This window comes from Amblyraja radiata, chromosome 8 (assembly GCF_010909765.2).
Source record: "Amblyraja radiata isolate CabotCenter1 chromosome 8, sAmbRad1.1.pri, whole genome shotgun sequence".
NCBI lineage: Eukaryota > Metazoa > Chordata > Chondrichthyes > Rajiformes > Rajidae > Amblyraja > Amblyraja radiata.
In genome coordinates, this window is record NC_045963.1 from 82,605,424 (window position 1) to 82,629,903 (window position 24,480).

General features: G+C 45.2%; 1 protein-coding gene across 1 annotated transcript in view; it reads right to left on the minus strand.

Moving 5' to 3' along the window:
- The window catches only part of LOC116976544, a 105,718-nt gene that overhangs the window by 71,740 nt on the left and 9,498 nt on the right, over positions 1–24,480 (minus strand). The window contains exons 2-3 of the mRNA XM_033026433.1: positions 21,682–21,783; positions 3,775–3,837 (exon numbers count right to left, since the gene is read on the minus strand). Coding sequence (XP_032882324.1) covers positions 3,775–3,837; positions 21,682–21,783 — 165 coding nt within the window. The remainder of the gene's footprint in view (positions 1–3,774; positions 3,838–21,681; positions 21,784–24,480) is intronic.

The window sequence follows — 24,480 nt, forward strand, 5'->3', positions numbered from 1 at the left end:
ACCATCACGACCTACCTACGACCTACCTACGAGTTAAAAGTATCAATCTTTTCCATGCCGACCTTTTTTCCATTCGTGGACATTTTTTTTCAGGCTGGAAAAAGCGCCGCGACCTACTTGAGGCCACGAGTACGCGGAGACCACTCACGAGCATGAGGAAGAGTTACAAAGACCTCCTACGACCTCGTGGCGACCATGCTGCGAGTATGAGTCAAGGGCAAAGTCGGAAGAGGTCGCCAATTAGGTCATGAAAGTGGGACAGGGGCTTTACTCCAGCACTCTGTGTTCTACACAATAATCCAGCATCTGAAGTTCATTGTGTCTACCAAAGGAACAATTGCCTGAATGTGGAGCCGGAAACATGAGCGAGGTCTAAAATGCACATTTTTCAACTATATTCATCAAGAGTTAGAATAAGGTAAGTGGAGATTTCAGTTGACCTTGTGAGACAGATGCTGGAAAAATCGAAGGGAGACCATATAACCATATAACCATATAACAATTACAGCACGGAAACAGGCCATCTCGGCCCTACAAGTCCGTGCCGAACAACTTTTTTCCCTTAGTCCCACCTGCCTGCACTCATACCATAACCTTCCATTCCCTTCTCATCCATATGCCTATCCAATTTATTTTTAAATGATACCAACGAACCTTCCTCCTACACTTCCACTGGAAGCTCATTCCACACCTCTACCACTGTCTGAGTAAAGAAGTTCCCACTCATGTTACCCCTAAACTTCTGTCCCTTAATTCTGAAGTCATGTCCTCTTGTTTGAATCTTCCCTTTTCTCAAAGGGAAAAGCTGATCCACATCAACTCTGTCTATCCCTCTCATCATTTTAAAGACCTCTATCATGTCCCCCCTTAACCTTCGCCGCTCCAGAGAATAAAGACCTAACTTATTCAACCTTTCTCTGTAACTTAGTTGTTGAAACCCAGGCAACATTCTAGTAAATCTCCTCTGTACTCTCTCTATTTTGTTGACATCCTTCCTATAATTGGGCGACCAAAATTGTACACCATACTCCAGATTTGGTCTCACCAATGCCTTGTACAATTTTAACATTACATCCCAGCTTCTATACTCAATGCTCTGATTTATAAAGGCTAGCATACCAAAAGCTTTCTTTACCACCCTATCTATATGAGATTCCACCTTCAAGGAACTATGCACGGTTATTCCCAGATCCCTCTGTTCATCTGTATTCGTCAATTCCCTACCATTTACCATGTACGTCCTATTTTGATTTGTCCTGAAAAGGTGTAGACAAAAATGCTGGAATTCTTCAGAAGGGTCTCGACCCGAAACGTCACCCATTCCTTCGCTCCATAGATGCTGCCTCACCCACTGAGTTTCTCCAGCATTTTTGTCTACCTTCTGTAAGCTAGGTAATCATAGGTAAGTCACTGGTGGGAAATGATCTACTTTCTCTCTCTCTCTCTCTCTCTCTCTCTCTCTCTCTCTCCCTCTCCCTCCCTTTGTTTCTCTAAGCTTTACACGGTGAAGTATTCTTTGTGTGTCAGACTAGCAACTGAGCACAATAAACACACCAGGAAAGGATTAGCCAAATGAGTTACACCTCTGTAACAAATGACAGGATGGCAGTAATAAACATGTAGAACAGGCTTATAATTAGCCAGTGATGCTCAACACAAATAAATGTGAGGTTGCATATTCTGGCAGCAAGAATAGAGGTGACCTTTCCCTTCGAACGTGCAAATCAGAGTGGGGTCGGGACACATGTACACCACTCACTCACAACAGTTGGATAGAGTCACACAAGGCCCGGATAGTCAAGATTCAAGATTCAAGAGAGTTTATTGTCATGTGTCCCTGATAGGACAATGAAATTCTTGCTTTGCTTCAGCACAACAGTATTGTAGGCCTAAATAAATACAGAGATCAGTGTCCATATACCATTTGAATATATATATATACACACATAAATAACCAGTGTGGATGTGGAGAGAATGTTTCCACTAGTGGGAGAGTCTAGGAACACTCATAGCCTCAGAATTAAAGGACGTTCTTTTCGGAAAGAGATGAGGAGAAATTTGTTTAGTCAGAGGGTGGTGAATCTGTGGAATTCTTTGCCACAGAAGGCTGTGGAGGCCAAGTCAGTGGATATTTTTAAGGCAGAGATAGGTTCTTGATTAGTACGGGTGTCAGAGGTTATGGGGAGAAGGCAGGAGAATGGGGTTAGGTGGAAGAGATAGATCAGCCATGATTGAATGGCAGAGTAGACTTGATCGGCCGAATGGCCTAATTCTGCTCCAATCACTTATGACTTCTTCTGCAGTTGTATAGGGCTCTGGTGAGACCACATCTGGAGTATTGTGTACAGTTTGGTCTCCTAATTTGAGGAAGGACATCCTTGTGATGGAAGCAGTGCAGAGTAGGTTCACGAGATTGATCCCTGGGATGGCAGGACTGTCATATGAGGAAAGATTGAAAAGACTAGGCTTATATTCACTGGAGTTTAGAAGGATGAGGGGGTATCTTATAGAAACATATAAAATTATAAAAGGACTGGTCAAGCTAGATGCAGGAAAAATTTTCCCAATGTTGGGTGAGTCCAGAGCCACTGTCTTAGAATAAAGGGGAGGTCATTTAAGACTGAGGTGAGAAAAACTTTTTCACCCAGAGAGTTGTGAATTTATGGAATTCCCTGCCACAGAGGGCAGTGGAGGCCAAGTCACTGGATGGATTTAAGAGAGAGTTAGATAGAGCTCTAGGGGCTAGTGGAATCAAGGGATATGGGGAGAAGGCAAGTACGGGTTATTGATAGGGGACGATCAGGCATGCTCACAATGAATGGCGGTGCTGGCTCGAAGGGCCGAATGGCCTCCTCCTGCACAAATGTTCTATGTTTCTATGTTTCTATGACCTTATGACTAGTTCTGCATTATCCCATCCATTCCATACACACTAGGACAAATTTACAGAGGCCCAATTAATCTATAAACCTGCATGTCTTTGGGAGGTGTGAAGAAACCAGAGCAACCGGCGGAAACCCATGGGGTTACAGGGAGAGCCTTCATAACAAGAGGAGTCAAGTACAGGAGCAAATAGATCCTCCTGCAGTTGTACAGGGCCCTAGTGAGACCACACCTGGAGTATTGTGTGCAGTTTGGGTCCCCTGATTTGTGGAAGGACATTATTGCTATTGAGGGAGCCCAGCGTAGGTTTACAAGGTTAATTCCCGGGATGGCTAGACTGTCACATGCTGAGAGAATGGAGCGGCTGGGCTTGTACACTCTGGACTTTAGAAAGATGAGAGGGGATCTCATTGAAACATGTAAGATTATTAAGGGTTTGGACACGCTAGAGGCAGGAAACATGCCACAGTTTAAGAATAAGGGGTAAGCCATTTCGAACGGAGACGAGGAAACACTTTTTCACACAGAGTGTTGTGAGTCTGTGGAATTCTCTGCCTCAGAGGGCGGTGGAGGCCAATTCTCTGGATACTTTCAAGAGAGAGCTAGATAGGGCTCTTAAAGATAGCGGAGTCAGGGGATATGGGGAGAAGGCAGGAACGGGGTACTGATTGGGGATGATCAGCCATGATCACATTGAATGGCGGTGCTGGCTCGAAGGGTCGAATGGCCTACTCCTGCACCTATTGTGTATTGTCCATTGATTGAATGGTGGAATAGACTTGATTGGCCCAATGGCCTAATTCTGCTCCTATTCATGACCATTTTCAGGATTTTCTTTATTCGGTTTAATCCCCTGCCGCGTCACAAATAAGAACTAAGGAGTAAATTCACCTTGACTGCAGCACCTTTGAAACCTTGTGCAGGTTCAATCACTCTCAGCATTTCAATTTTTCTCTAGGAGGAAATAAACAAAAAAAAAATCAATAAAATCTTAATATCTATGAGATATGCCAGTCTTTTATACATTTAGAGAAGGGATTAGAATTTAGTTTCATCTCACATGATTGAAATTCATGGTGTCCTTTACTAAATGAAAACATTGTTAGTTGTTTAGTCTCAGACCAGCAGAGTTTGCCCTGGCAGACACCAAGGGAACGTTCCCTAAACAGCCGATTAGACTGCTGCAGCTGATTCAGTACGCTGCTGCTCGAGTCCTCTCGAAGACCAAGAAAGTGGATCACATCACACACAAAACTTGAGGTCTTTACACTGGCTTCCAGTCTGTCAAAGAATTGATTTCAAAACATTACTGTTGGTTTATAAAGTACGGAATGGTTTAGAGATACAGAGATACAGCGCGGAAACAGGCCCTTCAGCCCACCGGGTCCGTGCCAACCAGCGATCCCCGCACATTAACACTATCCTACATCCACTAGGGACAATTTTTACATTTACCAAACCAATTAACCTACAAACCTGTACGTCTTTGGAGTGTGGGAGGAAACCGAAGATCTTGGAGGAGAACGTGCAAACTTGGTACAGATAGCACCCGTAGTCAGCATCGAACCCAGGTCTCCCGCGCTGCATTCGCTGTAAGGCAGCAACTCTACAGCTGCGCCACCGTGACCGCCCATGGTCTAGGGTCAAAATACATTTGTGATCCTCTGTGTTTAAGAAGGAACTGCAGATGCTGGAAAATCGAAGGTACACAAAAATGCTGGAGAAACTCAGCGGGTGCAGCAGCAAGAAGGGTTTCGGCCCGAAACGTTGCCTCTTTCCTTCGCTCCATAGATACAGCTGCACCCGCTGAGTTTCTCCAGCATTTTTGTGTACCTTTGTGATCCTCTGCTACATTATGAACCATCCAGACCTCGGAGTTCGTCTGGGGCAGCTCTGCTTTCTGTCCCCAGAGTCAGAACTAAACATGGAGAAGCAGCATTTAGTTTTTATGCACCACTTGTATGGAGCAAACTTCCAGATAAATGCAGGCCCGCTCCAACTCTCAGTTCTATTAAATTAGGGCTGAAGACGTTTCTGTTTGACACTGCTTTTAATTACTCTTAATTTAAATTAAATTAAATAATTATTCATTTCTAACCCTGCACTGTAATTTTCATTCTTGTATTTTATACACCTTATTCTATTTTAGCTTGTTTTTATTTTCTATGCTTTTTAATGACTGTTTTTAATTGCTTTTAATGCTTTGTGTAAAACACTTTGAATTGACTTGTTGCTGAAATGTGCTCTATAAATAAACTTGCTTGCTTGCTTACGTCCAGCATGGTGGTGCAGCGGTAGAGTTGCTGCCTTACACCCGGGTTCCATCCTCACCACGGGTGCTGTCTGTACGTTCTCCCTGTGACCTGCGTGGGTTTTCTCCGGGTGCTCCGGTTTCCTCCCACACTCCAAAGATGGACGTTTGTAGGTTAATCGGCTTGGTATAATTGTAAATTGTCCCTGTGTGTGTTGGATAGTGCAAAGCCCCTGTCCCACTTCGGAGACCTAAACAGCAACCTCTGGTGACCTTGCCCGCCACCCAAAAAACAATCAAGGTGGAGGTGACCTGCAACCTCCTACCACCTCCCACGCATATGTTGAAAACCTTCCTCGACTATGAAGAAAACCGGCTTCGACTAGACCCGCGACTAAAAAATGATCGATTTTTAAAACGGCAACCTATTTTTAGTCGAGGCCGGTTTTAATCAGGATGGAAAAATAGCAGCAACCTAGATGAAGCTTCGACCACGCGGAAACCACTTTCGAACATTAGGGAGAGTGACCGAAACCTCCGGTGACCTCATGGAAACCTTGGGTGGCAGGCAAGGTCACCAGAGGTTGCTGTTTAGGTCTCCTAAGTGGGACAGGCTCTTAAGTGTGTGGGGATCGCTGGTATTTCTAAACTATACCAAACTAAAGGATGGTACTGGAAACGTGGCGACTCTTGTGTAGTCTATTATTCTTACGCAGTGTACGTAAGTGCAACTGTGCCTGTGTATAGTAAGATATATATAGTAAAGGGCCTGCCTCACTTAGGCGATTTTTTGGGCGACTACAGGTGACAACGTAGATGAGTTCCATTAAAATTAGTCCCTGGCAGTCGCCTAAAGAGTCGCCTAGGACAGGCCCATAAGATTGTGCCTGTGCAAAGCGGTGCTGGCTCGAAGGGCCGAATGGCCTCCTCCTGCACCTATTGTCTAAGATTTTAACTGAAAAGGAATTTCACTGAACGTAACTGCATGAGAAAATAAAATACCATTGAACCATTGAGTTTAGTTAATTGCTGTAAAATACAGGTGAATAGAAATTCAGTCAGTTTGCTGTTTTCTGCAAATATTCAAGTTATAAAGACACAAATTTCTGGAGAAGACATAAAGCATCTCTGGAGAAAATGGATAGCTGATGTTTCGTCATAAGGTCATAAGGGAATGGAGCAGAATTAGGCCATTCGGCCCATCAAGTCTCCTCTGCCATTCAATCATGGCTGATCTATCTCTCCCTCCCAACCCCATTCTCCTGCCTTCTCCCCATAACCCCTGACTAATCACGAATCTATCTATCTCTGCCTTAAATATATCCTCTGACTTGGCCTCCACAGCCTTCTGTGGCAAAGAATTCCACAGATTCACCACCCTCTGACTAAAGACATCCCTCCTCATCTCCTTCCGAAAGGAACGTCCTTTAATTCTGAGGCTATGACAATTACTCCGAGACTCTCCCACTAGTGGGAACATCCTCTCCACATCCACTCTATCCAAGTCTTTCACTATTCGGTACGTTTCAATGAGGTGTCCCCTCATCCTTCTAAACTCCAGTGAGTACAAGCCCAGTGCCGTCTAAACCAAATGTCGACCCAAAATACTTCCTATCTCCTGTGAGCACTGGACTCAATTAGTAAGTTATATCTAAAGGCTCCAATTGAAACTAGCGAGGGAGGAAACTTTCAGTTCATGACTTCTGGCATCTTTGTGGCTTAGGCTTAGAAGGCTGAGGAAATGCAGCAAGTCCTCCACAACTCTCACCAACTTCTACAGATGCATCGTAGAAGGCATTTCATCGGGATGCATCACAGCACGGTTTGGGAACAGCTCCGTCCAAGACCCGCGAGAAATTGCAGCGATTTTGTGGACGCAGCCCAGACCGTCACACAAACTAACTCCCTTCCACTGACCCCATCTACACCTCACGCTGCCTCGGCAAGGCCAGCAGCATAATCAAGGACGTGTCTCACTCGGGTCACTCCCTCTTCTCCCTCTTCTCCTATCGGTCAAAATGTACGGAAGTGTGAAAACGCACACCTCCAGATTCAGGGACAGTTTCTTCCTATATGTTATCAGGCAACTGAACCATCCTACCACAACCAGAGAGCAGTGCTGAACTACTATCTACCTCATTGGAGACCCTCGGACTATCCTTGATCGGACTTTACGGGCTTTATATTGCACTAAACGTTATTCCCTTATCATGTATGTGTACACTGTGAATATCTCGATTGCAATGATGTATTGTCTTTCCACTGACTGGTTAGCACACAACAAAAGCTTTTCACTGTACCTCGCTACACGTGACAATAAACTAAACTGGACTGAACTAAACTGTGATGCATAACACTGATGTTGATGCATGGTGCACTAGGGAGAGTTACACACAGAAGTTCTAATTCCAATTCCATCCATCAAAATCTTACATGGGTAAACACACATGTTATGCTCATCAATTGCGTTTCAAGCACCCAGTTTATTCACAAACTAGTTTATGATCCAATCGCTTTTAAACAAAATGATTTTCATACGTGTGCAGTGTCTTTAATGTTTGACAGCATCATTTACTTGAAAGCCAATGACCAGAGCTATAAACTCGATTACCAATCTGGCTTTTGGATTCTATTCAGGCAGCATGTTGGCGCAGCGGTAGAGTTGCTGCCTTACGGCGAATGCAGCGCCGGAGACCCGGGTTCGATCCCGACTACGGGTGCTGTCTGTATGGAGTTTGTACGTTCTCCCCGTGACCTGTGTGGGTTTTCTCCGAGATATTCGGTTTCCTCCCACACAGGAGTGAACGGGTCCTTTTCAGAATGGCAGGCAGTGGCAAGTGGAGTGTCGCAAGGCTCGGTGTTGGGGCCGCAACTGTTTACCATATATATTAATGATTTGGAAGAGGGAATTAGGAGCAACATTAGCAAGTTTGCAGATGACACAAAGCTGGGTGGCAGTGTGAGCTGTGAAGAGGTTGTTAGGAGGTTGCAGGCCTCAAAACAAGGGGGCAGATTATTATCTCAATGGGGTTAGGTTAGGTAAGGGGGAGGTGCAGCGAGACCTGGGTGTCCTTGTACACCGGTCACTGAAAGTTGGCTCACAGGTACAGCAGGCAGTGAAGAAAGCTAATGGAATGTTGGCCTTCATAACAAGAGGATTTCAGTATAGGAGTAAAGAGGTTCTTCTGCAGTTGTATAGGGCTCTGGTGAGACCACATCTGGAGTATTGTGTACAGTTTTGGTCTCCTAATTTGAGGAAGGACATCCTTGTGATTGAGGCAGTGCAGCGTAGGTTCTCGAGATTGATCCCTGTGATGGCGGGACTGTCGTATGAGGAAAGATTGAAAAGACTAGGCTTGTATTCACTGGAGTTTAGAAAGATGAGGGGGAATCTTATAGAAACATATAAAATTATAAAAGGACTGGACAAGCTAAATGCAGGAAAAATGTTCCCAATGTTGGGCAAGTCCAGAACCAGGGGCCACAGTCTTGGAATAAAGGGGAGGTCACTTAAGACTGAGGTGAGAAACATTTTTTCACCCAGAGAGTTGTGAATTTATGGAATTCCCTGCCACAGAGGGCAGTGGAAACCAAATCACTGGATGGATTTAAGAGAGAGTTAGATAGAGCTCTAGGGGGCTAGTGGAGTCAAGGAATATGGGGAGAAGGGAGGCACAGGTTATTGATTGGGGATAATCAGCCATGACACAATGAATGGCGGTGCTGGCTCGAAGGGCCGAATGGCCTCCTCCTGCACCTATATTCTATATTTCTATGTATCTATGTACTCCAAAGACGTATGGGTTTGTAGGTTAATTGGCTTGGTAAATTTAAAAATTGTCCCTGGTGTGTGTAGGAGAGTGTTAGTGTGTGGGGATCGCTGGTCTGAGTGGACCCGATGGGCCGAAGGGCCTGTTTCTGCGCTGTATCTCAAAACTAAACTAAAATTAGGATCTTACTCTGGAATGTATTATAGTCATTATTTAACAAAATAAACACTTGCTTGTGAAGCATATGTATTAGGTTTGCATTAAGTTCTTTTGAGCTTTTAAAAATCTACTTAGCTTAAGTTGCATTTAGCTGCTTATATCAATGTTCATTCTTATGCAGAGAGTTGTAACTGTAGGCCAGTCCAGCACACAGACCAGACTCGTCACCAATATATACCTCAACTCCTCCTCACCATCAACTCCTCACACTCCTGACTGCTGTACCCTGACGCTATACCTCCCAGTTTGCTCTTCTGATTGTACTTGAGTTTGGCTTGTTTGAATTTATGTTGAGAATTATCTGATGCAATTGGATAGCATGCCATACACAGCTTTTTACTGTACCTTGGTACATGTGACAATAACAACCCTAAACCGGAATCATTACTGAATAATTAATGTTTAAGAAAGCACTGCAGACGCTGGAAAAATCAAAGGTAGACTAAAATGCTGGAGAAACTCAGCGGGTGAGGCAGCATCTATGGAGCGAAGGAATAGGTGACGTTTCGGGTCGAGACCTTTCTTCAGACTGTCGTCACATTCCATCTCTCCATAGATGCTGCCTCACCTGCTGAGTTTTTACTGAATAATAATATAAGTCAGCATTTGAATTAAACCTCCGAATAGGTTCCCAACTATATAGGCTAGGGGGTATTATTTTTAACTTTGCACTATTATTGTTTATTTACTTGTCTGTCTGCTTTCTTTATATATATATATATATATATACACACTGAACTTTTTTAAATTCATGAAGGGCTTTACGGAGTATTTCAATGTTTATATATCTGTTGTGCTGCTGCATGTAAGAATCTCATTATTCTATTTCGGGACAAATGACAATAAAACACTCTTGACTCTGCCCTGCATATCCATGTGCGCGCCCAAAAAAGCTCCTAACATGTGCCTGCCTAGCAGCCTCTTTCTTGAAGTGCAGTTGATATCTTTATAGGAGCCATTTATGTTTAGGCTAGTTACAGTTGTCACATTATCTTATTTTGTCTAGCTATTTCTAGCAGTATTATTTTGGACACTTGGGCTTATGGGACAGGGAGTGACTCAGACCAGGCATAGGAGGTGGAGAGTACGCAGTTGTCACCAGATGGGTGAGAACAGAAAGTTACAGCTTGTATGAGAATAAGGAGAACCTGGTACGTTCATCCCTTTGTTTGTACAACTGCTTCAATAAAGAGTCAATGAAACTGCAAATAACGATGGGAAGATCCGTTCTATTAGGTCTGCGTAAGATCACTCCTACCCCCCTGTGTAGTCATGGCAACGGAAAGTTGGACATTGGAAAATAAAGAAATTGCCCTTACATCCACCACCCTGTGATTCCCCCTTACATCCACCCCCCTGTGGTTCCCCCTTACATCCACCCCCCTGTGATTCCCCCTTACATCCACCACCCTGTGATTCCCCCTTACATCCACCACCCTGTGATTCCCCCTTACATCCACCCCCCTGTGATTCCCCCTTACATCCACCACCCCTGTGGTTCCCCCTTACATCCACCACCCTGTGGTTCCCCCTTACATCCACCACCACCCTGTGATTCCCCCTTACATCCACCACCCCCCTGTGATTCCCCCTTACATCCACCACCCCCCTGTGATTCCCCCTTACATCCACCACCCTGTGGTTCCTCCTTACATCCACCACCGCACTGTGATTCCTCCTTACATCCACCCCCCTGTGATTCCTCCTTACATCCAGACTTGCAGATAGTTTTGCGCTTCTTCTCTGAGGAAGGAGGCTAGCAAAGTTTGACGAGACTAGTTCCAAGATTGACAACAGACTGATGTATGAAGAGAGGTTGGGATAATTGGACTTATATTTACTCATTGAAATGTATAGAATGTAAAGAATCTGTATAGATATTACATCATGGACTGATATTAGAATCTGGACTAGATAATAGATCTTTTGTTTTCTGTACCTTTTCATATCTCTAGTTTCCCACCCCTGACTCTGACTGAAGAAGGGTCTCGACCCGAAACATCACCTATTCAATTTTCCCCAGATTGCTGCCTGACCCACTGAGTTACTGCAGCATTTTGTGTCTATCTACAAACAAGGTGTTTTGAGATGGTGAAGAAGTCCAGAACCAGAGGTCCAAGCCTAACGGTGCAGGTAAAGGCATCCAGCATTGGGCTGAAGAGAACAGCCATCCCCCAAAGTGTGAGGTGACAAAAAACTTTTTTTTTTGCGCATTGCAGTCAAATTCTTTTGCACAACCACAAATGCCCAGTCGCCATATTTTGGCGCCGTTTACGAAGAAAAAGAAAAAAAGTCCATGCAATACTCCAAATGTGGTCTGTCCAGAGACTTATAGAGCTGCATAGTGACTTCCTGAAGAAGAGTTCCAACCCGAAACATCACCTGTCCCTTTTCTCCACAGATGCTGCCTGACCCGCTGAGTAAAGGGCCTGTCCCACTTTCACCACCTAATTCACGACCTCTGCCGAGTTTGCCCTTGACTCATACTCGCAGCATAGTCGTCACGTGGTCGTAGGAGGTCCTAGGAGATCATAGGTAGGTCGTAGGCAGGTCGTGATGCTAGTCGTAGGTACTCGTGGCATCAAGTAGGTCGGGGCGTTTTTTCAACATGATGAAAAATGTCCACGAGTAAAAAAGGTTGTGAATTAGGTGGTGAAAGTGGGACAGGCCAATTACTCCAGCATTCTGTATCTATCTTCATGACTTCCTGACTCTTGTACACAAAGCCACCACCAATGAAGGCAAGCATATCAGACACCATCTCTATTTTCATTGCCACTTTCAGAGAGTTGATGGACTTGGATCCCGAGACGCCTCTGTATGTCGGTGCTGCCAAGGAACCTGCCATTAACTGTGTACTTTCCCCCTTACATACAATCTCCCACAGTGCAAGGCCACACACATGGATCTAAACATTTCAGCAGAAGATGGAGGAACAGGTAGAACAGAAAGCAACCGTGGTCATTGCAAGATCCAACGCCTTCCCCATCCATCATTTCCTGACAATTTCACAGAACATTCAGCATAGGAACAGCCAAAACAAGCAGCCAAACAGGGTAGGGGCAGAGAAATCCATCGTTTTTGAACCTGCAAGGTCCCCTTGGAGATTTAGGAGCTGAGTGTTCTTGACTCATTCCCAGCAGCCTAGAACAGGGATTCCACTATGTTTACCCCCTGTTTCTAATCAGAACCACATTGCAAGGAAAAAATGTTGCATGTGAAACAAAGTGTGAAACTAGGAAGGGCCAAAAGGGAAGACTGAGATTAATCTGACTTCATCGGGGTCAAGGAAAGAGTGTTCACGTCGATCGCGGCCGTGTTTCCACCAATCTCTCCACCACCACGCACAAGAAGCACAAGAAGCGACAAGACAGACACCATTGTGTGCAGATGCCGAGAAGTGTGTTCAGCTCTGGCAGAACAACTTCAGATCTTGTGTGTGGACTCAACAACAAGAAGAAGAAGCAGATCTGACTTCATAAGTTCATAAGTGACAGGAGCAGAATTAGGCCATTCGGCCCTTCAAGTCTACCCCACCATCCAATCATGGCTGATCTATCTCTCCCTCCTAACCCCATTCTCCTGCCTTCTCCCCATAACCCCTGCCACCCGTACTAATCAAGAATCCATCTATCTCTGCCTTAAACATATCCACTGACTTGGCCTCCACAGCCTTGACTTGGACAATTCCTCATGTCAATTTACAAAGCTATGAATATTTTCAATTATTAATTGTTTTGGCATCGTTGCCCTACAACTAATTTGCATATATAGATTCAAAACTGGTTGCCACACAAATGAATGGCAGCCACACAATAATACGACCAAGCAGCACAGCGTCAGAGACCCATGTTTGATCCTGCCCTCAGGTGCTGCCTGTGTGGAGTTTGCACGTTACCCCATGGATTTCCTCCTGCATTCCAGACATGCGGGTTTGTAGGTCAATTGGCCTCTGTAAAAAGTGCCTCCTGTGCGGTCGTGAAAGTGGAATCACAATAGACAATAGACACTGGTGCAGGAGTAGGCCATTCGGCCCTTTGAGCCAGCACAGCCATTCAATGTGATCATGACTGATCATCCCTAATCAGTACCCGTTCCTGCCTTCTCCCCATATCCCCTGACTACACTATTTTTAAGAGACCTATCTAGCTCTCTCTTGAAAGCATCCAGAGAACCGGCCTCCACCGCCCTCTGAGGCAGAGAATTCCACAGACTCACAGAAGTAGTGTAACTGATGGTCAACGTGGACTGGTTGGGCCAAAGGGCCTTTTCTCCCAATGCTGTATCTCCAAACTAAAGCAGAAATTTGTGTGTGGCAGCAACACAACAAAGTATGTTTTTTGTGTAAATCTCATCCAGCCAGTAAAAGTGACGGAATGTGAGACATTTAAAACTAAATGGGATCCATTGTGATTCCTAAAAGTCTTCTTCTTTGTTTCATTTGCTAAAAAAAGAATGAAAGCAAGTTCGAATAGATTTGAACTGAATGCGTTCAGTAGATGCACCACATCAAAGACTAGAAGTTCCTCAATAACTGGAGCAGTCCAAGTTACTACAGATGGGAAATCACCTGGCCGGTTTCTGCATTCATCATTTCACTCACATTTGAATGGCCTGTCTTGTTTGGGGGCTGGTGACACGAGGAACTGCAGTTGCTGGATTACAAAAATAAACACAGAGTGCTGGAGTAACTCAGCGGGTCAGGCAGCATCTGTGGAGAACATAGATAGGTGACGTTTCACAGAGTGCTGGAGTAACTCAGCGGGTCAGGCAGCATCTATGGAGAACATGGATAGGTGACGTTTCGGTTCAGGACCCTTCGTCAGACTGAATGGAATAGTGGGGGGGGGGGGAGGGTGGGAACAAATAATGGCAAGTGATAGGTGGATGTAGGTCGGGGAGGTTTATTGCTACATGAAGGCTAGAGATGAAAAGGAGACAGAGAAACATAGAAAATAGGTGCAGGAGGAGGCCATTCGGCCCTTCGAGCCAGCACCGCAATTCATTGTGATCATGGCTGATCGTCCCCAATCAATAACCCGTGCCTGCCTTCTCCCCATATCCCTTGACTCCACTAGCCCCTAGAGCTCTATCTAACTCTTTCTTAAATCCATCCAGTGACTTGGCCTCCACTGCCCTCTGTGGCAGGGAATTCCATAAATTCACAACTCTCTGGGTGAAAACGTTTTTTTCTCACCTCAGTCCTAAATGGCCTCCCCTTTATTCTAAGACTGTGGCCCCTGGTTCTGGACTCGCCCAACATTGGGAACGTTTTTCCTGCATCTGGGTGTCCAGTCCTTTTATAATTTTATATGTTTCTATAAGATACCCCCTCATCCTTCTAAACTCCAGTGAATATCTTTTATGGGTCAGATAAAGATGGAAGGGGGAAGAAATGTAATGCCAGAGGGATGGATTGGATAGGGTGGAGATGGGGGAGGAAGGATAGTAGGAGAAATGGGGGAACATTAGGGTGGGAAAAAAGTATTTGGGAGATATTACCAAAAACTGGAGAATTCAATCTTTCTACCCAAGCAGAATATGAATTGTTGTTCCTCACTCTGGGAAGGGAGGAGATCCAGGACAGAAAAGTCCATGTGGGAATGGGAAAGGGGAGTTAGCAACTCTTTTTAAGCTTTCTCCCACCTACTACCATCAGTTGTGAAGAAGAGTCCTGAGCCGAAACGTCACCCATCCACGTCCTCCAGAGAGGTTTAGGAAGGAACTGCAGATGCTGGTTTAACCCGAAGAATACCACGTAAACTGAAGAGGTACAAGTTTAATTCCCAGGATGGTGGGACTGTCATATGCTGAGAGAATGGAGCAGCTGGGCTTGTACACTCTGGAATTTAGAAGGGAATCTTATTGAAACATATAAGATTGTTAAGGGTTTGGACACGCTAGAGGCAGGAAACATGTTTCCGATGTTGGGGGAGTCCAGAACCAGGGGCCACAGTTTAAGAATAAGGGTTTGCCATTTAGAACGGAGACGAGGAAACACTTTTTCACTCAAAGAGTTGCGAGTCTGTGGAATTCTCTGCCTCAGAGGGCGGTGAAGACCAGATCTCTGGATACTTTCAAGAGAGCGATAGATAGGGCTCCTAAACATAGCGGAGTCAGGGGATATGGGGAGAAGGCAGGAACGGGTTACTGATTGGGGATGATCAGCCATGATTACATTGAATGGCGGTGCTGGCTCGAATGGCCGAATGGCCTACTCCTGCACCTATCGTCTATTGTCTGTTGAAGATAGACGCAAAAAGCTGGAGTGACCCAGCGGTTCAGGCAGCATCTCTGGAGAAAAGGAATAGGTGACGTTCCGGGTCGAGACCCTTCTTTCGACTGAGAGTCAGGGGAAAGGGAAACGTGAGATATGGATGAGTTACTCTTGCAGAGATGTTGCCTGACCCTCTGAGATACTCCAGTGCTTTGATTTTTATTTGTGTTGGGAACTGTTGTCTGTTTTTCCACTTTCATTAAGTTGAATCTCCAACCACATAGCCAAGTGGACAGAGACCCTGGCAGACATGCCACAGGCTTTGAATTGTTCCTTTGTGTGGAATCTGAGAACCGTGCCTAAACAACTAAGCCCGTTCAACCCAGCATGCCAGCGTCTGTTCAGTGGTGGAGCTATCAAATTAGTTTCACTGTTTTTTGTTCTCTCCATGATACCACGTTAAATGTTTTCCCTTATTTAACCTTCTTTTAGACAGTGATGAGCGTCACAGCTTGAATGCGTGAGGGAAGCAAATTCAATAGCATCATCCTTACATCCAGCAGGATAGGCACTAAATGACAATAGACAATAGACAATAGGTGCAGGAGGAGGCCATTCGGCCTTTCGAGCCAGCACCGCCATTCAATGTGATCATGGTCTGAGAAGAGTTGATCGGAGGTGTCAGTGTTGCAGTTGAATAAAGGGGACTATGGGGCCATGAGGGAGGAGCTGGCCAAAGTTGACTGGAAAGATACACCAGCAGGCATGACAGTGGAACAAAAATGGCAGGTGTTTCTAGGAATAATACAGAAGGTGCAGGATCAGTTCATTCCGAGGAGGAAGAAAGATTCCAAGGGGAGAAAGGGGTGACCGTGGCTGACAAGGGACGTCAGGGACAGTATACAAATTAAAGCGAAGAAGTACAACGTAGCAAAGATGAGCGGGAAGCAAGAGGATTGGGTAATGTTTAAAGAACAACAGAAGATAACTAAAAAGACAATACGGTGAGAAAAGATGAGGTACGAAGGGAAGCTAGCCAAGAATATAAAGCAGGATAGTAAAAGCTTCTTTAGGTATGTGCAGAGGAAAAAAATAGTTAAGGACCAAAGTTGGACCCTTGAAGACCGAAAAAGGTGAATTTATTATGGGGAACAAGGAAATGGCAGATGAGTTGGACAGGTACTTTGGATCCGTCTTCACTAAGGAGGACACAAACAATCTTCCTGATATACTAGTGGCCAAAGGATCTGGGGTGGCAGAGGAACTGAAGGAAATACACATTAGGCAGGAAATGGTGTTGGATAGACTGATGGGATTGAAGGCTGATAAATCCCCTGGGCCTGATGGTCTGCATCCCTGGGTACTTAAGGAAGTGGCTCTAGAAATTGTGGATGCATTGGTGATAATTTTCCAATGTTCTATAGATTCAGGATCAGTTCCTGTGGATTGGAGGGTAGCTAATGTTATCCCACTTTTTAAGAAAGGTGGGAGAGAGAAAACGGGGAATTATAGACCAGTTAGCCTGACATCGGTGGTGGGGAAGATGCTGGAGTCAATTATAAAAGATGAGATAGCAGCACATTTGATAGCAGTAACCAGATCAGTCCAATCAGCATGGATTTACGAAGGGGAAATCATGCTTGACTAATCTTCTGGAATTTTTTGAAGATGCAACTAGGAAAATGGACAAGGGAGAGCCAGTGGATGTAGTGTACCTGGACTTTCAGAAAGCATTTGATAAGGTCCCACATAGGAGATTAGTGGGCAAAATGAGGGCACATGGTATTGGGGGTAGAGTGCTGACATGGATAGAGAAGTGGTTGGCAGACTGGAAACAAAGAGTAGGGATTAACGTGTCCCTTTCAGAATGGCAGGCAGTGACTAGTGGGGTACCGCAAGGCTTGGTGCTGGGACCGCAGCTATTTACAATATACATCAATGATTTGGATGAAGGGATTCAAAGTAACATTAGCAAATTTGCTGATGACACAAAGCTGGGTGGCAGTGTGAACTGTGAGGAGGATGCTATGAGAATGCAGGGTGACATGGACAGGTTGGGGGAGTGGGCAGATGCATGGCAGATGAAGTTTAATGAGGATAAATGTGAGGTTATCCACTTTGGTAGCAAAAACAGGAAGGCAGATTACTATCTAAATGCCATCAAGTTGGGAAAAGGGGAAGTACAACGGGATCTGGGAGTCCTTGTACATCAGTCTATGAAAGTAAGCATGCAGGTACACCAGGCTGTGAAGAAAGCGAATGGCATGTTGGTCTTTATAACAAGAGGAATCGAATATAGCAGCAAAGAGGTCCTTCTGCAGTTGTACAGAGCCCTAGTGAGACCACACCTGGAGTATTGTGTGCAGTTTTGAGGCAGGACATTCTTGCTATTGAGGGAGTGCAGTGTAGGTTTACAAGGTTAATTCCCGGGATGGCGGGACTGTCATATGCTGAGAGATTGGAGCAGCTGGGCTTGTACACTCTAGAGTTTAGAAGGATGAGTGGAGATCTCATTGAAACATATAAGATTGTTAAGGGCTTGGACATGCTAGAGGCAGGAAACATGTTCCCGATGTTGGGGGAGTCCAGAACCAGGGGCCACAGTTTATGAATAAGGAGTAAGCCATTTAGAACGGGGACGAGGAAACACTTTTTCTCAGAGAGTGGTGAGTCTGTGGAATTTTCTGCCTCAGAGGGCGGTGGAGGCCGGTTCTCTGGATATTTTCAAGAGAGAGCTAGATAGGGCTCTTAAAAATTGCGGAGTCAGGGGATATGGGGAGAAGGCAGGAACGGGGTACTGATTGGGGATGATCAGCAATGATCACATTGAATGGCGGTGCTGGATCGAAGGGCCAAATGGCCTACTGCTGCATTTATTGTCTATTGTCTATTATCCCCAATCAGCACCCTGTTCCTGCCTTCTCCCCATATCCCCTGACTCCGCTATTTTTAAGAGCCCTATCTATCTCTCTCTTGAAAGCATCCAGAGAACCTGCCTCCACCGCCCTCTTAGGCAGGTTCTCTGGATAGGGCTAGAACTCTCCCTATAACTCAGACCCTCTAGTCCTGGCAACATCCTCGTAAATCTTCACTGTACCCTTTCCAGCTTGACAGCAGTTGTCACCCGCTTCCACCAACTCACCAGCCAAACCTCTCAAACTCCTTCTATCTCCCTACAATCTCTCACATTCAACAATCCCTCCCACCCTTCACTCATCCTCCCATCCAGAAACACTTCAAAAATACATATTTCATTCAACACCCTCTCGAATCTCTGAAGCACAATAACATCCAGCTTCTAAAATGACCTGCCACTGGCTGAGAAATAGGTAGTTAAAATATCCATGAGCTGAGCCATTAATGGTCGCATGATCTTGACATCTTCTGCTTTCCCGTCGACTGGCAGCCCAACCCGTTTCCTCGCCCCCTCCCTGTGAACACTAGGAATGTTAGATTTGTGCTCATTCCGATTGTGGGCAAGTAAACGGCATGTATGAAAATGAGCCAAGATTCCTGCAGTTTGTCAAACCTCTGCCTCTCTCTAGTGGCATTCACTGATTACTGCAATCACAGGGGAATGAAATGAAGATGGACACAAAAATGCTGGAGTCAAGAGTCAAGAGTGTTTTATTGTCATATGTCCCGGATGGGACAATAAAATCCTTACTTGCTGCAGCACAACACAATATGTGAATATGTAAACACTGTATAAAACGGGACCAAAATAAAAAGTTCAATAAATAACAAATATTGTGCAAATAACAAATAATAATATTGTCTTTTGCAGTTCAGAGCTCAGAGCTTATTCGTTGTGTTTAATGGCTGTGGGGAAGTAGCTGTTCCTGAACCTGGACGTAACAGTCTTCAGGCTCCTGTACCTTCTTCCTGACGGCAGTGGTGAGATGAGTGTGTGGCCATGATGGTGTGGGTCTCTGATGATGCTGGCTGCCTTTTTGAGGCAGCGACTACGATAGATCCCTTCAATGGTGGGGAGGTCAAAGCCAGTGATGGACTGGGCAGTGGTCACAATGTTTTGTAGTCTTTTCCGCTCCTGGACGTTCAAATTCCCGAACCAGGTCACGATGCAACCAGTCAGAATGCTCTCTACCATGCACTCAGTGACTCAGTGGGTTAGACATCATCTCTGGAGAAAAGGAAACGGTGACCAAATGAACTTGGCTCAAGAAGGGTCTCGACCCGAAACGTCACCCATTCCTTCTCTCCAGAGATACTGCCTGACCCGCTGAGTTACCCAGCATTTTTTGTCTACCTTCGATTTTACCAGCACCTGCAGTTCTTTCTTACTACTTGGATTAAAAACAATTTGAAGATGCCGTTTTTTTAACAAAAAAAGACACAATGAGCTGGAGTAACTTAGCAGGTCAGGCAGCATCTCTAGATAACATGGATGGGCAATGCTTCGGGTAAGGACCCTTAATTGTGGTGAGGGTGAGCGTGTGGATAAAACTAGGAGAGAGGTGGGGAAGAAACAAATCCTGGTGAGTGATAGGTGGATACAGGTGAGAGGGGTTTTTGATAGGTGGATGGTTGGACCATCGATGAAAAGATGGAATGGGTGAGATAAGAATAGAAGCGGTAAGGATTGTGAAGTCAGAGGAATGAATGTAGGTGTAAAGGTGGCAGAGATGGGAGACAGGGGTGGAATGGGAGAAATGGGTGAAAATCCAGGAGGGGGTGCTGTTAGTAGGTTAGTTGCCTGAAATTGGAGAATTTAATGCTCATACCATTAGGTTGTAAACTACCCAAGTACCCGTTAGGTTGTAAGCAGGTTGGTGGGTAGACTTTCTGCAAGTGTTAAAGGGAGGGCAAGAAATTTAAAATGTTCAGAAATCTTTGATTTTTCCTTTGCACATCCTACAAATATCATGTTCCTTTATCCTCCCCGAGCCCAGGCACAAAAAAAGAAAGGTCTCGACCTGAAACATCACCCGTTCCTTCTCTCCAGAGATGCTGCCTGTCCCGCTGAGTTACTCCAGTATTTTGTGTCTACCTTTGATTTTAACCAGCATCTGCAGTTCTTTCTTACACATCACCAAGGCGTGTTGATCCTTGCTTGCACAGTTAAGTACAAGTACTCAATAATATTTTTTTTTCAGGAAGGTCTGATCTCAAGAGTAATTTATTATAATGAAATATATTGTTTTAAAATTAAATAAAACCTTGCTTTTATTTCCATTAGAGTGCAGCTGATTGCAAGTAAGGAAAACCACCTTTCACTTCCTGATCATAATGAGGCAAGGGCAAACGGTGACCAAAAAATCCGTGTTTTCATTGAGAACAAGAACATTCCACTTTTTCCACTAGCCACCAATTTTGGATGTAAACGATGGCTGCAAAGGCCTGATTCAAGCTCTGCCAGCTAACCCTGAGATTCAATGCTAAAGGGGCTGTCCCACTTGTGCGACATAATTGGCGAGTTTGGAAGAGTTTAGGAGAGTTTGAAAAATTGACATGTTGAAGACCTCCTTCGACTATGTTGAAGACCAGCTTCGACCTCCTTCGACTATGTTGAAGACTAGCTACGACTAACTTTGGGAAAATTGGACACCGAATAGTGGAGAGTGAAGATGACCTCCTTCGACCTCCCTTCGACCTCCCTTCGACTATGACAAAGACTATCTACGACTCACTTCGACTACCTTTGACTACCTCAATTACCTACGACTAATGAACATGCCGACCTACTACGACTAAACCTACGTGTAAAAAAAGTATCCATTTTTTCCATGGCGGCCTTTTTTTACGTCGCAACCTAGCTGAGGCCTCGAGTACGCGGAGACCACTCTCGAGCATGAAGGAGAGTTACCAAGACCTCCTATGACCTCATGTCGACCATGGTGCGAGTATGAGTCGAGGGCAAACTCGCCAGAACTCGCGGATTAGGTCGCCCAAGTGGGACAGGCTCTTTACTCTGAGTTTGAAAGCTCTCTAACTGCCTTATCTTTAGTTTTAGATAAACTAAAACTAAACAGCGTAGAAACAGGCCCTTCAGCCCACGGAGTTCGTGCCCACCACAGCTAACAACCAACTCACACTAGCCTGCAGACTGGGGACAAATCTTTACCAATTTTTTCCAAACCCAAATTAACCTACAAACCTGGATGTCTTTGGAGTGTGGGAGGAAACTGGCACCTGGAAGAAACCCACACAGTTACAGGGAGAACGTACAAACTCCACACAGACAGCACCTGTAGTCAGGACCGAAACCAGGTCTCTGGCTCTGTAAGGCAGCAACTCTACCATGTCACCTCCTTCATCTTGCCTTCAGTCCACTTCCAGTGAGTTTCTGTCTACATTTCTGCGTTGAGGTTAGTACTTACAAAACGTTGATGTTCCACTGAGGTTTTGGCTCGACAATAGCTCAGCCGACGAAAAAGGGGTGGTATAGCAGCAAGGTGGTTGAATCGGGGAGGAGAGCCTCTCTGAAAGACAGAAGGGTTGACCAGTGTTTTAACAGTCTTGTTGAACAATGACAATCATTTCATTGTTTTTTTTAGCTCAGGGAAAGTTGCCAGTATAGAGTCATAGAGTGATGCAGCGTGGAAACAAGCCCATCGACCCAACCAACTTGCCCCAGTATAGAGTGATGCAGCACGGAGACACGCCCATCGACCCAACCAACTTGCCCCAGTATAGAGTCATAGAGTGATGGAGCACGGAGACAGGCCCATCGACCCAACCAACTTGCCCCAGTATAGAGTCATAGAATGATGGAGCACGGAGACAGGCCCATCGACCCAACTTGCCCACACCGGCCAACATCAACATGTCCCATCTACACTCACCTCACTTACATAGAAACATAGAAAACATAGAAAATAGGTGCAGGAGGAGGTCATTCGGCCCTTCGAGCCAGCACCGCCATTCATTGTGATCATGGCTGATCTTCCCCTATCAATAACCCATGCCTGCCTTCTCCCCATATCCCTTGACTCCACTAGCCCCTAGAGCTCTAACTAACTCTCTCTTAAATCCATCCAGTGACTTAGCCTCCACTGCCCTCGGTGGCAGGGAATTCCATAATGCACTTGCCTGCATCAGGCCCATATCCCTCTAAACCTGTCCTATCCATGTACCCGTCCAAACGTTTCTTAAACGTATTTGATAGTACCTGACTCAACTACCTCCTCTGGCACTACAGTGCATTCCATGCACCCACCACCCTTTGCGTGAAAAAGTTACCCCTCAGTTTCCTATCAAATCTTTCCCCCCTCACCTTAAACCTGTCATCTGGTCCTCGATTTCCCCTACTTTGGGCAGAAGCCTCTGTGTATCTACCCGATCTATTCCTCTCACGATTTTGTACTCCTCTATGAGATCACTCCTTCATCCTCCTGCTCTCCAAGGAATAGAGTCCTAGCCTGCCCCAACCTCTCCCTGTAGCTCAGGCCCTCGAGTCCTGGCAACATCTTCGTATATCTTCTCTGTACCCTTTCCAGCTTGAATTATAATTCACAGAATGCAAGATATTAGAAATTCAAACTCATTCAAAGATGGGTATGTAGTATTTCGCAAGGTGTCTGTCACATTTCCTGTCTGGTTCAGACACGGTGGTTGTTAATTAAATCCAATTTCTTGCTACAAAACATCAGAATCACACTTTATTCGCCAAGTATGTTTTGCAACATACGAGGTATTTCACTGGGCAGGTCAGTCATACAATTAGAAGCAACAGACTCAAAAACACATTTTAACATGAACATCCACCACAGTGACTCCTACACATTCCTCACTGTGATGGAAGGCGAAATAAAGTTCAAGTCCTTCCTTTTGTTCTTCCTCGGTCGTGGGCCTCGAGCCCCCGTGGAAGGGGATGATCTTGACTCCCGTAGCCGGCAGCGTTTGGGCCCTCCGCGTTGAGGTGTTCAGCTCCTGCATCGGGGGGTTTTCGGCTACCCCGCGCCGGGCGATCAAACCTCGCGTCGGGGCTGGTGAACCTTCCTCAACATACCAGCAAAACAGAAGTTGAATCTACATGCAAGATCGAGCATGTAGTGTAAGAAGCAGTACATGAGAAACTGGCCCCTGGAAAGAGTCAAACATTTGTTTCCATCCAACTTCAATATTTCTCCAAGTATAATATTGATGCAATTCTCTTTTAAAAACCATCATCGATTGGATTTCAGCCATTCTCTCCGGTAGATCACTCTATCCCACAAATCATTCCACATTACATACAAATTCCCCCTTTCTCCTTTCCGCAGTTGCTCTTGGCACCATCTACTCACCAGTAGACCAGCTATAACTCAAGAGCAAGTATTTCCAAAGGATGTAATTGAATGAATCAGAAATTTGAACACTGCCATTTCCCCTCTTATTTATAATTTCAAGAGGTCATATTTTCTCAAATCGCCAGCTAACTAAGGCAACGTATATAGAACTGTACAGCACAGAAACAGGCCCTTTGGCCCATCATTGACCATGTTGGCCAAGTTGGCAGAGTCCCATTTGCATGCATTTGGCACATGGCACTCAAAACCCTTTCCGATCTACATGTCTGTCCAAATGTGTTTTAAAAGTTGTAATTGTATCCACTTCCTTAACTTTCCCTTGCAGCTTTTTCCAGATATAGACTACCGTCTGAGTGAAAAAATTGCCAGAAGTCCTTCTGAAATCTCTCATCTTTCACTTTGGAGTTTACTTTAGAGATACAGCGTGGAAACAGGCCCTTCGGCCCATCGAGTCTGTGTCGACCAGCGATCCCCGTACACTTCTTCGTCTTCTTCTTCTTGCGAATGAAACATAAACCAAAGGAATAGTTAGATCTCAAGTTGGGTGTTGTTGTCTCTGTTGGCGTCAATGTCTGCCAGGCCCTGACACAGCTCCATGTGGTGGGTGGTAGAGTGGGCACTAACACTATCCGACACAACTTTACAATCTTTCCAAAGCCAATTACCATACAGACCTGTATGTCTTTGGAGTGTGGGAGGAAGCCAGTGCACCCGGAGAAAACCCACGCAGTCACAGGGTGATCAATAGACAATAGACGATAGGTGCAGGAGTAGGTCATTTGGCCCTTCCAGCCAGCACCGCCATTCGATGTGATCATGGCTGATCATCCACAATGAGTACCCTGTTCCTGCCTTCTCCCCATATCCCCTGACTCCGCTATCTTTAAG